Source organism: Monopterus albus, unplaced genomic scaffold, assembly GCF_001952655.1.
Source record: "Monopterus albus unplaced genomic scaffold, M_albus_1.0 scaffold58.1, whole genome shotgun sequence".
Taxonomy (NCBI): Eukaryota; Metazoa; Chordata; class Actinopteri; order Synbranchiformes; family Synbranchidae; genus Monopterus; species Monopterus albus.
The window spans coordinates 718,082-734,593 of record NW_018127938.1 but is presented as its reverse complement, the minus strand read 5'-3'; the positions used below and the strand labels follow the sequence as shown (position 1 = coordinate 734,593).

General features: G+C 40.5%; 1 protein-coding gene across 5 annotated transcripts in view; it reads right to left on the bottom strand.

Moving 5' to 3' along the window:
• The window catches only part of ddah1 (dimethylarginine dimethylaminohydrolase 1), a 66,522-nt gene that overhangs the window by 9,065 nt on the left and 40,945 nt on the right, over positions 1-16,512 (bottom strand). For all 5 annotated transcript variants that reach the window (XM_020602870.1, XM_020602869.1, XM_020602866.1 and 2 more), the window contains 3 exons: positions 8,092-8,191; positions 6,588-6,661; positions 2,618-2,737 (listed from right to left, as the gene is read on the bottom strand). In XM_020602870.1, coding sequence (XP_020458526.1) covers positions 2,618-2,737; positions 6,588-6,661; positions 8,092-8,182 — 285 coding nt within the window. In that variant the 5' untranslated portion in view covers positions 8,183-8,191. The remainder of the gene's footprint in view (positions 1-2,617; positions 2,738-6,587; positions 6,662-8,091; positions 8,192-16,512) is intronic.

Sequence of the window (16,512 nt, the reverse complement as noted above, 5' to 3'; positions counted from 1 at the left end):
ACTTTCACTCTAGAAATATTATTGCTCTATATGGAGCGTTTATCACTGTGCCATGAGGTATCCAGTGGAGGAAGATGTGGAGGCAATGAGGTCAGGTGGAGGATACAGAACTTCCCTTTTAATACTGAAAAAAAAGAACAGAATCCACAATCCTGCCCTACAAAATTCATATTTCTTATTTTTTCTTATTATCTCAGACATAAACACAGTGGCTTCACTTTTTGCTCACCTTGAGTTGTGGGATCTATTTTAAACAGACAAACTGCTAATTCCCATCAATCTACACTCAATTATCCATTGTGACACTGTCATAATGATTAAAGTAGATTACAGTTTGTCATCCTTTAATTTTTATAGGTTTCCAGACCCGTACTTCAGTACTCTGCAGAAACACTTTTGACAGCGTGCAGAGTTTCAGGTCTCTGCGGGTGAATCTCTACATGTATTCTACAAAGTATTCAGATACAGTATCATAACACTACCATACTGGACATCACTCGTGCAGAAGCCTACATTTACATCTTCATGGCTGCTTCCCACAGCGCTGTACTTTGTGTTTGTTTATAATCAAGAAATCTTAGCATGCTAACTGGCTAACTGCTAAACATCAGCATGTTGGCACTGTCAATGAGAGAATGTGATGATAAAAAATAATCTTGGAAAACAAAGCTGTTTTCATTTGTGAAGTTTAATCTGAAGTGAGCAGACTGACAAGCATCGTTTCATCATGAGTGTAAAATGGTAAATTATGTTGATATTTTGTGATCAGGACTTAGTCATCAAGCACAAATCATCCTGACTATGACTTTCAGTAATGACCTCATGAATCAAAGGGCTGAGTAAAGGGGTGACTGGTGAGAGCAGTATGTGAGAGAGGACAGGGAGTGGGTGCTGCAGAGGCGACATTTTGGGATGGTGACTTCATGAGTGAAGTTTGGCAGTGACAGCGGCAGATGGATGACAACATCCATCTGGTCAATGTGTCTCCTCATCCTTGGGAGAGCTAAACACAGACAGGAGACGACACCTGGTCTACACATACACGTATTCTGACTACTTCTTACAGTACTGTAAAGGGATCTCAGATAAAGACATAGCAAAACTTCAAAACAGGGTAAAAATTAATAACCTTATTAAGCAGATGTCAGCAAGCTATAAACCATCTATGCTTTTTCGTCCATTAAAATGAATCACACATCTTCCAGAAAGGTCAGAACGTCTCTTCTGTCAGTGAATATTCTATAGCAGAAAAATGTGGTTCCCAGAAGACAAACTGAATTAACTGGGCCTTGCCCAAGGCTACACACATGGAGCCTAACAGCTATAATAGCTGTGTCCACATCCAAAACAAGCTCTGTGAATTCATTAAACAAGCATTCATAGGATCTCACTTTGCCCACAAAGAGGACATTACCTCATTACAAATCCTGGGTTGTTAAAAGTCCTTTAAAACGGGAGCTAACTGCTGCATAAGAGGGTGATGCAAGTCTTACGGTGGTGAGCACTCTGCCAGGTCTTGCTACTGGCTACTCCTCACTCCAGTAGCTAATTACTTGGGTGGTTGAACAAACAAGCATCTCAATGAGTTGATGTTAGAATACAAAATTAATTAGCATGTATGTTTACGCATAGACTCTTGAGTTCTTGTGTTAACTACAGCAATGCAAGTATTCTTACAAACCAATAAGTCTGACCTTGAGCTTCTCTCAAGTACTTTGCCTCATTAGGACATGCTGTCTGATAGTCTGGTTTTAATTAACGCCCAGGTAGACTAAGTGACTTTTACTTGACTTAAAGTAACCCTCCGCCAGTAGGGGGAGATATCCCACTAGGAGGCATGTAAGAAGAGGATCTGACCAAGAGTGCACTGTACATGCTGGTGAGTCTTCATACCTATGTCATTGTATGCAGTGCATGTTTGTGTCTAGCTGTGTAAATGCAACATTACATATTTTGCTCTATTTCAGTCATGTGTGCTGTTAGAAAGGTTCACATAGAGTCTTACATTATGTTTTAGGGATAAGTCCTTCAGAAGGAGGGGCTGGGATTTATAACCTGTCACTTATGAAAATGACGACCTGTCACAGTGAAAACTGTCTCTTCTTCACGCCGAGTCCTTCAGCATCCTTTGGGTTTTTAATGTTGCAATGAAGCTTGATCAAAAAAAACTTTATCCAGTAATGAGCTCAAGCTGTTTAATGGAAGGACAATCCCTCTTGTAAACAGAAGCTGGAGAGCGAGTGCCAGGGGCAATGCCCACATATTAGCTGAGAATATGAATTAATGAGGAAGGATTAAGGTGACAGGTGGTTTTAATGTGGAAGCAGCCATCAAGCTGAAAGCCAGGGAGTCTGCTCTCAGTCAACACGTGTGGTGTCCTCTCTTGTAGTGTTATTCTTGCTGAATACTTCGCAGAACGAGGAAAAAAAAAGTTCATACCGGCAGGACTGAGCCAAGACTCGTATACATTCATCAAAAAACCCCACTGCGTCAATGTGCGTCATGCTTACAGGAACAAAGCCTCTGCATTGATTCATGGGTTTCCATGACTACAGCTGATGAAAGCATGGCAACGCTTTAACTGTACATACAACACGCACATAAAAATGCTACATACTTTGAGGGCTTTCTGTGCTGCTTCACTGGAGCCGATGATAATAAGGCCTGGTCCTCCCATGCTGCAGCAGCTCTTCAGGTGCAGCCCCTCCACTACAGGTACAGTGGACACAGCATAATCCTGCACAACACAGTCCAATTCAGTGAGCCACAAACTGAAGATTATGACCAGCTATGTGAAGACAGGATAGATCCAGGTAATAAAAATTATTTTAATCAATGGCACCACTCTGTAAGGGCAAACTGTTGAGCAGACAGAGCACTTCAGGTTGATGGTGTCAGCAGTTACGTTCTGCAAGTGCTGGTACAATTTTATCACAAGTGTATTTCTACAAGATTGTTACTCTAAAAAGAATTTTTTTTTGAACAGCAACAATATCATTAGCTCATGGCATAATACAATATATAAGATGTGGTATGCTATATATAATAACCTGTGTAGCTGTATAATGTAAATCATACACACTTACCCAAATGTAAGAGAGCAAACCTCTGTGTTCTTTTCTAATTTTCAAACTCTAATCTTCATTAATCTTCATAAAATAATCTTTATTGTAAGCTTTCCTTTGTCACAATCAATTCAAACCAAAAAAGTGCTACAGCTCCATTCAATGTAAGCGAAACACTATTTTTTTTTATTTTCTGTATCATTAAATGGGGTCTCAAGTGGCCTTTAAAATAAAGCAGCAGGCAGCGCAGAGGAAACAGCAAGAGTGTCTGGGAGATGATGTCACGGAGATCGCCCAGATCAACTTGTGGGAGTCTGACTGCAGGAGGTTTTATACCAGACATTTGCATTACAAGTTTTACAAAACAACAGGTAATAAAAAATGATACCTAAAACCACTGTAATTATGTGGATTGGGGATTCACTGTTGGTATCTTTGACATTTAAAAGCTGCTCATAGTAAAAGGCTGAAAATATGTTTTCAGGGCCTTTAAATCTCATGTCTTTTTAGAATAAGGATAAAAGTAGTGTTCAGCCAGCAATAGCATCCATAGTGACTGATATATGGTCCATTTTGCTTCAGGACACAATCATATGTACAGTATTGTATAGTGTTTTATTTATCTTTAGCTGATTTTGGACCAACTCCTTCAATAAAAGCCTCTTTTTTTGCAAAAGTTAAAACCACATTTGAAGAATTACAGCATACTCTGTCAAAACTATGTTATTTTACCACTGACTTTCTGTTGATTTTGATTTATTGGACCAAAGAATTTACCACTTTCAACTTGATTGATTAAACTGATACAGAGACTGAATGTTTGTGACATTTACAACATCGATTAAGCCTTTTGAGAACTGCTCAGATCAGAGCTGGGTCCTGCAGAGACTTTTAAACCTAAGATGAGTTGTGATTGGAATTATAATAGAATATGAGAATTTATTTTCCAAAACTTTTCCTTCATGGGTTGATGTAAATAAATGTACATGACCATATAAAAACTTTTCTAAGTGACATCCATGTGTTTTCTTAAAGACATAATATGCACTGAATGGGATTTTATAGCTCTTTGCTTCTTAAGAATCGCATGAAGTATTTTCCATCATTTCATCAGGAACTTTTTTACCTTTCAGAACATGCTGACACTTTTCAGGCCAATATTTGTGCTGCATTATTACCTCCAGTGAAGTGCTATGATTACCTGAACCAGATATTTTGACTGACTAACAAATTAGCACGTGGCAGTTCATCAGGCTAAACACTTTCATTACTGCATTCTTGAGGTTTTCCTGAACTCTTTCCTTGTTTAGCACAACGCCTGACCTTTCTTCATCCCTTATCCGTGAACAGGAAGTTTTGCTGCAGTGTAAAATTAGAAATACTAGTCATACTTTTCTCCTTACGAAGATAAACCCTCAAGGGAAGTCATGCACAGACAGAATTCTTTTTCATCAGCAGTAGCAGGCTGCTGTACTGCCACACTGCGACCTGAAAAGATCTTATTGACCAACCCAGAAGCACAGCAGACTTAGCTTGCCCACGTTCGTGTGTCAGCACCTCTTTGTTACAACAGTAAAGAACCTCTATATTACTTTCTGAACAATCTTATTCCATCGGCAGCACCAAGTACCCTGACCTCTGCAAGCACCACAAAGAGAAGAGTGTCAACATCTGTGCGTAGTTGGGGAGTGCTAAACAAAGCTGGTAATGAAATGATCCTTAAATTGATAATTATAGGAAAAAACAATGACAGGAGGAATAAACCTGATTAAAAAAATGGAAAGAACAATAACGGTCGCTCAAGTGATTTTTCCTTGTCTCGTTTGCCAAAGATGCATCATTAAGTCCTGTCTTATCGAAGATAACGGAAAACACAGAGGAATTTGTAATGAGGAATTCAAATCAGATACAGATGGGAGAATGGAAGCGCTACAATAAGGCCATTCATGTTACAGTAATGTGCTGAACTCTTAATTCCATGACCCACCTCTGAACTTGTGAGTCAGCCGGCTTGTCTCTTTTGTCATGGTTTCTCAGAGCAAATCCAAAAACAATACACACGAGTCCACAGGCTAAAACTTCTTCACATTTCAATAACAGTAAACAAGAAAGATCAGATCAGTCTGTGGGTGTGTGTGACCCACACTGTGACCCTGCTTGTATGCTGTAACAAATCTGTTGTTTCAGTGATGTATGGCATTTTTTTCTGAATATTTCCCTTGGATGCGTGTGTCATATGGGAGTGGTTATCAAAGCCAAACCACAGCACAGGCATATTAGTCAGAAAGTAGCTGGAAAGGAAAATATTGTGAAAACTATTTGAAATACAAAATCCTTGACACCAACAAAGAGCTGAAAAAAAAAAAACACAGACCAGGCTTATACACTTACTGTTGCCTTTTAGTTGACAAATAAACCTAGTGAATATTTTTCTTATGGTCAAACCAACAATGCAGTGGTTCGTGTCCTTCTCTACCCTGTCTATGGCACTTAGCCCCAAGCCCACTGTTTCCTACTTGCGGACACAAATCTCTAAAAAGTCTTAATAACTTTCCAAAATAGCTAGAAAACAATACTCAAACAGAATTATATTAGGTGCTGGGGCAAATTAAAGCCACAGATATACAGGAGTTCACTATTTTGAGTACTTAAGAGTTAAAAGGCAGTGAGATCAACTCAAAATAAACTACAGGGGTCATCATGATCCTCTAGTCAGTGTCCAGTTTGTGGCCACAAAGAGAGTGTAGTCTCGACACAACCTGGTGGTCAGACATCTGCAGCCAGCAGAACAAAGTGGATACAAGGAAGGAAGAAATGTAGGTAGAGGTGGAAGAGAGAGACATTAGAGAGAGAGAGATTAGAGAGAAAGAGGAGGTGGTGGAAAAGTACAGGATGAATGGGGTGATAATGTTATCTTCCTGACCTAAAGCTTTTCTGATGGATAAAACAGTATTTCCCTCTTCATCCCTGTTGGGATGTCTGTTCACTCACAGCATGTTTAGGGACCATTAAAAAAACCCCTGAAGATAGAACAGTGGTTGTGTATTCCATAAAGTATCTTACTGTCAAAATGTCCTTTCACACCCCTACATTTAGGTGTCCAGAAAAACCTATACAACAAAGCTTTAATCCGTAGTGTCATACAGATTAACAAACATATTTAAATCTGGTGTAAACAATAGTTTTATATAGACAGCTTCTGATGTTTGATGGAAAGATTTTGCATATAGTGTCAAACCCACAGAGAATTACTGTGTAAGGCTACTCTGTAGTATAGGTCCTCTCTGTTCCAAAGAGTTTTATAGCATTTTCACCTCATTGTTTAGGTTCTGCAATCTGTAGTTTTACAGTTCTGGTTCACTCTCACATCATTTTCAGCTGCAAAAATGCTCTAAAACACACCATACCCTATATAGAGCAACAAACAATTATTTAGCAGCAAAAAATAAAGATTTTTCTTCTTTCTTTAAGTATGAATTGCAATTTGACTATTTCCTATGACACTGCACCACTTCCACTCACCTTAAAGGCATCTGCTAGGATCTCTGCTCCTCTCTGATTGGTGCGTTTGGAAAGGCCCACAAAGAACTCTCGACCTGGAGAACCAGATGTCGATAAAGTTGTGTAAGAAAAGTTCTATGAACAAAAACAGTACATCCAGAAAGAAATATCTGTAACTCTACAGCATTCAAGTGTAACTCTTGAACACCAAGAACACAGGGAGCCACAGTAACAGAATGCTGCAGTCGACACAGTGCGTGCTTTATGCATGCCTGTCAGAAAGGCCTGTGGTCAGTATGGCGGGGCACAGACAGACAGAGCCCTGAATGCCTGGCGAGGCTGCAGCAGCAGTAGCAGCACACAGGGCTCAGGGATGGGCTCCTAATGTAGCTGCTGAGCTTTTACAAAAATGAGCTGTTAGCCAGCGCCCTGCCAACAGGAAATGTTTCTAGCCCTGCCATGTGAAACCAATTTCAGTTGGAAGGAACAAGCGCACAGAGCCACTGTCTAGAAACCCAATTAAGTGTACTATACTTTTTCCTGGTGGCCTGCACAGTGTAGAAGAAACTGACCCACATTTTAACTCACCACGCGACTGTAAGAGAATGTACAGAAAGCCTAATAAAAGACCACCATGCTCCTGATTCGCTTCTCTTCCAGGTTTATTACCTGATCTCTGGCTAATAAAAAGCCCTGTGGTGAAAGTTTAGAGTCCTGCTGCTGCGATATGACCATGCAGTACGGCACACAAATGTTTTTGCAAATTCTGCTTACTGCGCTGAGGTGCCAGGTCATCGAGGCCACACAGAAGAATGTGTGCGTAGAGTATCCCAACACACAGACACATACTTGTGCCACCACCATCTGCTGGCTTACAAAAGGGACTGAGACTGTTCTGCCGTCCCACCACTCAATAGTGTTTCCTATTTAAAATTACATCCTCTAAATTTACTTAATTTCAAGTAGTCCTAGAAGTGAATGCAGTCCCAGGCTACATCTGGTTGGTCAGTTATAAAATTCTCCCTGACCTTTTACTATAGTTTGAACCAAGAGGAACACATTTAACATGCATAATGGAAGCAGTAACATGCAACTAGATGTCTTCACTTAGGAAACAAACAAGTTAGAAGTGAAGACAGTGAAGACCTAATGCACCTGCCAGCCAATCAGACAATTTCATAACAACCCCACAGTAACACATTTTAGTTATCAAAGCCATCTATATATTTTATTCTTATAAACTAATAGCTGCATTTTATGATAGACCTTTGACTTCTTTCATGAGCTGAACACAGTACAAATGTTAACTGTATATTAAAATCGTGATTACCACTAGACCTGCTGAATGGCTTTTACGCCTGTTTTGCATGAGTTCATACTTAAGGTCAAAATTTACTGTAGTGTGAATAATGAAGCTACCGTATGATGATGGCCTCAGGCTGCTGTGTGACTGACATGACCCTATAAAACTTAATGGGTTATAAACCAAACACAGTAAATGAGGGGGCAGTGGAAGCTACAGTACCTGTAAAAAGCACATCGCCTCCATCCAGTGTCGCGTTCTCATCAGTCATTTCCACAATGTTTAGATTCAGATCCTTCAGAGCTCCTTTCATTGCCTCCGTCTGAAAAAAAACACACAAACGGAAATCCACTTAAAAACATTTCCAAATATTAAACAAAAGACTGGATTGTGGTGATGTACAGTTAAACCGTCAACATTCCCAGGCTTCAGGAATATTATGATATGATCCAGTTCTAATCATACATCTGGAAACAAGAGAAAAATAAATCAGTTTGTGGATTTTCACTGGATTTCTGTAAGAAGACCTCTCTCCATCAGTTTGAGATGACATCATTTAAATGAGCCGTGAAATGATGTCATTTTGGAGGAAGTACATTAAACTTTTTACAATGAAGTGTCTGATATTTTGGATCATCTGTCTTTCATATAAGGAGGAAATAAAAGCATAGCTGCCACCCAGTAGCATTAGAATATATTGTGAAATGCATTCCCTGGTGGAAAATAATGGGAAATCCACATTTCTCCCGCATGTCCTCTCTGAAACTAGAGGGAAGAGCAGGCCTGTTTTTGGCTGAACTTTGGCTGCTCTCCTGTCTGATTGCTCAGGGTGATTTGACTGTCCTGTTGTCAGGGTTCCTGCAGAAATAGTTTCTTGAAGTGTTTCCACCAGCCCTATCTCACTATGACCTCAGCCTGCTCACTGGGCTTCCTGGTGAACACAATGCTTCTCCTCGTTCGTGTAAGGCAGGACCATGAGGTCACCCAGGTAAATTGCCATGAACTTCCCAGATGGCATATGACATATAAATACAGAGATGTCTATTCCTTACAACTACACACACACACACAACTACAGCATACACCACAAAGCATATTAATAATTTCAAGCTACTACATGTAGCTTTTACAGCTTTTTATTTGAATGAGTGTTTCTTTAAATGGCCTTATGACCCAGTGGCTCACAACCACAGTGGCACCTGTCCAATCTATACATGTTCCAGAAGTAAGCTAGCAGAATCCCACAGAACAATTAAACTGTCCTCCTCCGTGTTTCATCTCCACTGCAGGCGTTCTGCTACTCTTTCTGCTTCAGTTCACGAGGAGAAACAAAGTGTGCTTCCAAGTAACTGGGTTCATGCATTCACTAGTGATTTATTCTTAAAAGCTTTTACAGCAACAAAGTGATGCATATTACATATAGGTAACAGTTATTCCATGTCATTTTTTTGTTCATGCAAAGCAAAGGGAAGCCAAGGTGCTCTCTGCTTTTTATTTAGCTTGTAGAAATGTTTGGCAGCAAATAAAAAGTTGAGTCAGGTTCTGAGAAAGTAAACAAGCCAGATGTTTGATGAGAACTTGCTCTTCTGATGTTTGTTCACGTCATGTGTTGTTGTGTTTGCGTGTCACTGCTAAAGAGTCCCAACAATGTCATCTCTGCACCATCACTATTTTATTATATGTGAGGAAACCTCTAATGACTTTTTCATAAACATCCTGTGTGCATGTCTGTGCCCATTAGAGAGGACAGGCTTGCATGACAAAGCTGCATATTTTAGCCCCACAAATTAAAAACGGATTCTTTTTGACTATTGAGTGAATAGGCTATACTAGTCCAAACACATTAGTCTGTTTAACACTACAGTGTCATTATCAGTGACTCCTCCTTCCTTTTTTTAACCTCTCTATAGCACAGCAGAGCCTCCACTATCACAGTGGTCGTGGCAGGAGGCAGCTCTTTACCTCAGCTCTCTGGCATTTCCTCTGACATTACTGCTGGTGATCTGACCCAAAGGGTGTTTTGTCTCCCCACACCATTTGAGATGTAATGGCCCCTACACATAGACAGCAGCATGGCATGTGCTCTGTCTCTTGTGTTTATGTGTGGCACAAAGCACCAATTAAGCTGTCTTTCCACACGAATGCAAAAACTGCAGCTCGGCTGTTTGGACTGGCGATTTGGTACACATGGAAAATGAGATGTGGACAAAAAGCATAGAGGAAAAACTGAAACAAAACAAGAAAAATAAAATCTGCATTTAAAAAAATGTCATGAATTTTGTGGCCATTTTTAGTGTTCAGAGGAGAAGACTGCATGCAGTGATTAAATGGTTTCTGAATGGTAAGGCATGCCCTGGCTATAAAGACAAAGTGCAGACTTACTGCAATTTATCACTTTGGTGATAATGCTTAAACAAAACATGTTGTTCTTGCAAAAAAAAAAAATAAATAAAATAGCAGCAGAAAACCCTAAAGTTCATGAAGCAAAAGTAACCTCACCACTCCATGACCTGTGAGCCCGGTAATATCTGTTTTCAATGCTTGAAACATTGGTAGCTCATTCTGTTGGACTGTCTTTCAAGAGTGAAACACTCAGCTGTGTTCTTACACCAAAGAACCAAGTGTTTGCCAGCTCTGGCCCACATCTTGCTGCAAAATTGAGAAGGTTTGTAGGACTGGGCGCAGTTGCTGAAAAATCACCTCCACTTAGCAACAACCTAGGCTATCTTTGAGCCTGTGCCAACATCAATAAAAGGAAAGGCAAGCATGGACTGTGCCGGATTTAAGACAATTTTTGCCCAAATGATTTTAATTACTGAGTTGCAGACCCAAGAGGAATCAGCTCAAATGTTTTCTATGGGGTTAACTGGTCTATTTTGCCTTTGAAATATATTCAAAAACATGCATTCCCTATCCCGGACAGCATCACTCAGGTAGTGCATGGGCGCAAAGAAACAACGCATTGACATCCTGTGGTTGTGTAGCAGTGGTCGGAGAAACAGCTGGAAGTATTCATGGGAAATGGAAAAACTACAACTGCCGTAAAGGGATGCACCTGTGAAGCTGTAATGTATCCATAGGCTGTGGCGTTTAAATAATTCTCAGGGGGCAGCAAAAGGCTTCATTTAAACGAAGAAAATCTTGCTAACACCACCTTACCTCCACCTGTCTACATTCTTGATGTGTATGGCATGTTTTGACTCTGCCATCAGCAGGTTGTAACAGAAACAGCGAGTCACTGAAGCAGATAACCTACGCATATACTTCTGCATAGTTGGCAGGATTGCACATTTTTCCTGCTGTCACACATCCAGCCATCCGGGAGGCTTTTGTTCTGACATACCCCTCAGCAGTCACTGATATCTCAATCTATCCCAATCTGTTATTTCCAAAGTTGTGGCACATTTTCTTCTTTGACCTCATGTCGTCGACTACTTTTTGTCCACAACACTATGACTGAATGGAAGGATCACAGCGTTCTCATTAATCTCTCTGCAGTGCGTTAAAGTCCCAGGAGAAAGAAATTTCTGAGATGTCTAAACTAGGATCAGTGAATATGACAGATCAAGTCATCTAGATTATTGCACACTAAGATTACAGTAATTAAAGTAACCAAACCTCTTTATCTCATTTGTTTTCGCTATATTAATGTAATCAGAAACATGCTAGTCACTGTCAGAAAAATACCTTCATCGTAAACGGCCGGGCGTGTTTCTACAACAAAGCAGCTGGTGAATTATGAGGTTTGTTATTGGTTGTGGCAGAGCATTAATGCAGTAATCATGACTGACAAAGCTCTGCCGCCTGCTACTTAGTAGTAAAACAATTAGCATGCCACTGCATGTCCTAAAACAGCTCCCCACAGATACACTGCAAATCACAGCAGATTAAGCTTGAAGTCAGTGTTCTGCAGCCTCTTCTTGTATGCAGACAAAAATAAATCCATCTATTGGGTACAATCACCTATTTCAGGTCCATCAGTCATTTAGCTAAGTCTATAATTGTCACTAGTTTGTGGAAATTCTTGTTCTCACTATCATTTACATAAAAGTGGCATAAATTAATGATCAATATAGATTAAGGTAATTTTCTCCATCATTTAAAGGAACAGTTTGATAAATCTGCATATTTACTTTCATGCTGAGAGTTGGATGAAAAGACTGATATGCTTTTCTTAAGACAGGCTAGCTGTTTCTCAGTTTCCAGTCTTTGTGCTAAGATAATCTACTTGATGGCTGTGTATTATGATTTAGAATACAGACATGAGAGTGGTATTGATACAAATGAATACAAACGAAAGGTACAGATATTTCATATAATGGCCTCTGACCAAATATCTACCAATTACCGTCACTTCAGTATCTCAGATCCGAGCCCTTTTGTCTCATCCTGTAGGATAAGACATAATCATAAATTTATGCTTATGCTTTTTTCTTTGTCTCTCACATTTACACTATCCTCACTAGACCCTTGTGGCAGTGTCAAGAATGCTCCTACAGTGGCTTCCCATGCAAAGAGGCCTATTATCTCTAACCGGGAGGGACATCCAATACACCACACTGTGTGGATGCCAACTCACTTTGCCAGCACCTCCTCCTCTCTAACCCTCTAGTGCTCAGCCTTCTTCTCTCCTCCGTTTCCCTGAATGCTTGGCCAGGAGGCATGCTGTTAGCCAGCACCCTGCTTTGAATGAAAAAGGCCTTTTAAAATTCATTAGGAGTTGAAGGCTTTGAGGGCCAGTTGGTCTGCCTGCCACATTCCTGCCGTTCCAGCACAGGACAGGGGAGACAGAGCAGAGAGAATAGCCTTTTATTTGGGGCTTTTTATGGACCCCTTCTCCCTTCTCTTGCCCCTGGTACCCGTGGATATCGCATTCTGCTAAAGAGGACCATCAGGCTGATAGAGCACGGTGCATTTGGAAAGGGAATCGAGTACACAACAATAGCATTCCTGAAGGTCATCCTAGCCTCCCCTAACCCAGCAACAGAGTCCCACGCTCCAACATAATGGGGTACAGCATTCCTCTGAGCTTCACACGGAAGGAGGTTAACCTCTTTAAATTGAGAGCTATCAGCTGCACTTTGCGAATCAGTGGCACATAATGCCAGACATTTACAAGCTGTAAACTCTACACTGACATATTATCACCTGAAAAAGTTAATCTAGCAAATAGTTGTCTATTTTTACATCTAGCATACAAGGAGCAACGTTAGCATTCATGTTGAATCATATTTCTGGCCACCCAGCAAAAGTGAGTCCAGTCTATACGTTCCTTTTAAATCTGCTTTGGTCTCTTACAGCTGCTGGGAAGGGAAATATCTGGCAGCTAAATATTTCACTATGTTCCCCAGCTAGTCACTAACTTTGTCCGTCTGTGTGGTGCTGAGCAGGTAACATGCTGTTGGGGTGTCCCTTTGTTTTGACTGAAAAACAGAAGCTAGATACAGGGCTGATTACAGAATTTAGAGTGAACCAGCAAAGCTGCAGACTGTAAGACCAAAACACTTTCAAGTTCTGTAGCCCTGAGATCATCTACTGAGTCAGATTATTCTGTGTGGATTCATCCCTACAAACAGCCCCTTTCACACAGTCATTTGATCCATTGTTAATATAAAACTATCAACTAACACAGCTCTAAGGATTCTTTTAAAATATAAAAGGACTCAAAAACAAACTACTGGTCAAAAGTTGCAGTGAACTCATTTAAAGAACGCAGTGCAAAAATGCACAAGTGACTTGCATGCGGGCACAAGTTTGAACAGTGAGTCTTGTGCGTCATATCTGAAGCTTTGGCTGGACACAGGGAACACGGATAATGAATGTAACAGATAGCAGAGGCCTAAGTCCTAAGTTCAAAGACCAGTGGAGAACTGAATGGGAATAATAACTGGGCTGCAGGGTAATTGACCAAGTGGAATTTAAAATAAATGCACAGACGGCATTAGCTATGCAACAACTAGGTGGATAAGGCTATTTAAACCTTTAAGGTATTAAGTCTCTGACATCATGGAGGACACAAATAAATTATTCCCTTTGCCTGCTGAGAGGAGTAAGTGTGATTAAAAGACTCTATTATAAATTTGTCAAATGTTTGCCACAGGTAGTGGTTTCATTCAGTGCTCCTTTAGAGAGACTGCCTGAAGGTTTAAATCAGCGACAGCCAGAATGGCTGTTCTGGCTGGGCTACTGTTACATTCATGCACCTCTTATACTCCATTGCAAACATATGCACAAGCATGGACAGGCACACACATTCAACACAAAGGATACAGACAGAAAAAAAAAAATCATCTGAACATATGAAGTTCTGCTACTGCAAAACCATACCTAATGATTTTTTCTAGTCTCTGGTAGGACTAATCAGGACAAACATACAAAGCGCTCATACATGAATCACACAGGTGCAAAATTGGAAAAAAGGACTTGGTCTGATGCTGCCCTGGTGGTCAAATGTGACATTCCTAAATGCAACTAACTGAAAACAGTTTACACTGTCACAGCCTGTAACAAAAGTATGAACAGGCAACAACTCATTTAGTGGCAGCCAAGAGAAAACAAACCCACCATGTACTGTCTTTGTGTTACCTAAACAAGTTCTTGGTGTATGTTGGAACATACCTGTGTTTAACTAAGCTATGACATCCCCCATCTCTTGAAATGCCCCTATCAGCTTTATAGTTACACAAATGTTGAGAAGTAGGTCAATGTGAGGGCGTGCACAGTCAACAGTCTGGAGACCCTCACACCGCAGCAACCACAAGGATCTGGCAGTCTGCCTCAGTAGAAAGGCTGTTTCAGCCAAACTGACTGCACTGTCAGACTGCTTTCACTTCGGGCTCCCTGGTCATGTTTTATCTATTTATCTCTCTGTGCGCATTGTGTTAAGCATTTTGAATTGCCTTTGTGTATAAAAATGTACTATATAAATAAACTTGCCTTGCCTCCGAGGAGGGAAATGCCACACTACAGTGCTGGAGTCTGAACAGTGGGGAACAGCAGCAAGGCCAGGATTACACAAACCACTGAGGAAGAGAGTGAGGAACAAAGTCCAAGTGCACAGCATTATGTCTCTGTTAAATGAGATGTCTTCAGCATTTGGTTTGTATGAGCAAACTGCATTTCTGAGAGCTACAGTAAAGCAAGGCACACTAAACCAGCCAACGCTCAGAGAGTGCAAAGCTCCACCAAGAGCACCTCAGGTTTCTCATGCTGCCATAAAAACAATATTCCCATTATAGTGCGACCCTCATAATATGATTGATTGACCATGAAAACATACTTCTAGGCATTTGGAATGATGCTGCTATCATTACTGGTTTGAAAGTTATTAAAAAGTTATTGTATTATTGTATTGACAGCTGTCAATACAAAGAAATAGAGCTTTCCACAGCTCTGGGTTGTCGCTTCGATGGGCTCCTTAAGTCCCTGTCTTGCACAGCGGGGTGTGCTGAGTGATAGCACTCTGTTTCCACTGATAATGAATGGGCAGCTGTCGTTAACCCAGGGATTTGTCTCCATATGGAGTGCTCAGCAGTGCAGCCATGCACTTTGGCCACAAATGGGCTCACACACAGTCAGCAGTCTTTCCAGCATTCACAATGGTGAATAATCTTTTGAAATATTCCTGTGTCCAAATTATGACACAGATTAGCACTAAAATCTAATCAATAGTTGCATGGGCCATACCCTACCAAATCCGTTCATTCCTTTATGAGTTACATTGTTAATCAAACTAACAAACACCTGCAAAAACATTACCTCCACTGTTGGCGGAGGTAATTATGGATGACTAGCTGTGTAGAGATAGAGACTTATCCATAATTTCCTATTAATGCTGTAGTGGCTGTTCATTTACTACTACTAGTTCATTTACTACAAAATTACAGTTATTTCACTTACATGTACAGTTATACAATTACTGTACATGCTAAATCCTGGGCTGATTAGACAACAGACTTTTTACCATTTCACATGAATAGTAGTTCCTTGTTTTTGTAAAGAGATTTAGCCCAGGCTTATATAAAACTGTCCCTCTATCTACCTTTATGGCACTGAAGTGCCAAGAATCTAGGTTCCATTTTCTAACTGAATTTTAAAGCTAAGATAAGATAATCATAAAACTTCATACATGTAAGCCCTGGAATCTTAAGCAGTACAACTGACAACACGGTTAGCTTCTGAAATCCTGTTATCAGAAATACATATTTGCAAACAGGACATCAAATGAATTTCACAGTAAGTAACTGTTAAACATACAGTTATTATATGTATAGTTTAAGAAAAGAAGAATAACAAAACATCTCCAACACAAAAGGAGTGACATGTTGTAGTGCAACACCTTACTGGTCACAGTGCACGCTCACATAGAAAGACACCCAAGCAAAGCCAAGTACTGCAAAAATAAACAGAAATACGAGTCTGTCTGACAAGTCCAAAGTCTGTCCCAGAGCAAATAAAGTGCTCGCTCCAATCAGCAGGGCTGTAAAGAATGTGTCCGCTGCCTACCTCTCACTGTGATGGCTCCACAAATACAGGAGAGCTGCAGGCCAGGAACTGCTGGAAAGCAGAAGGATTGAAGCTCCTGGTTACAAATGGACATGAACCTCCACCATGAGGATTACCGGGGGGGGGGGGGGCAAAAAA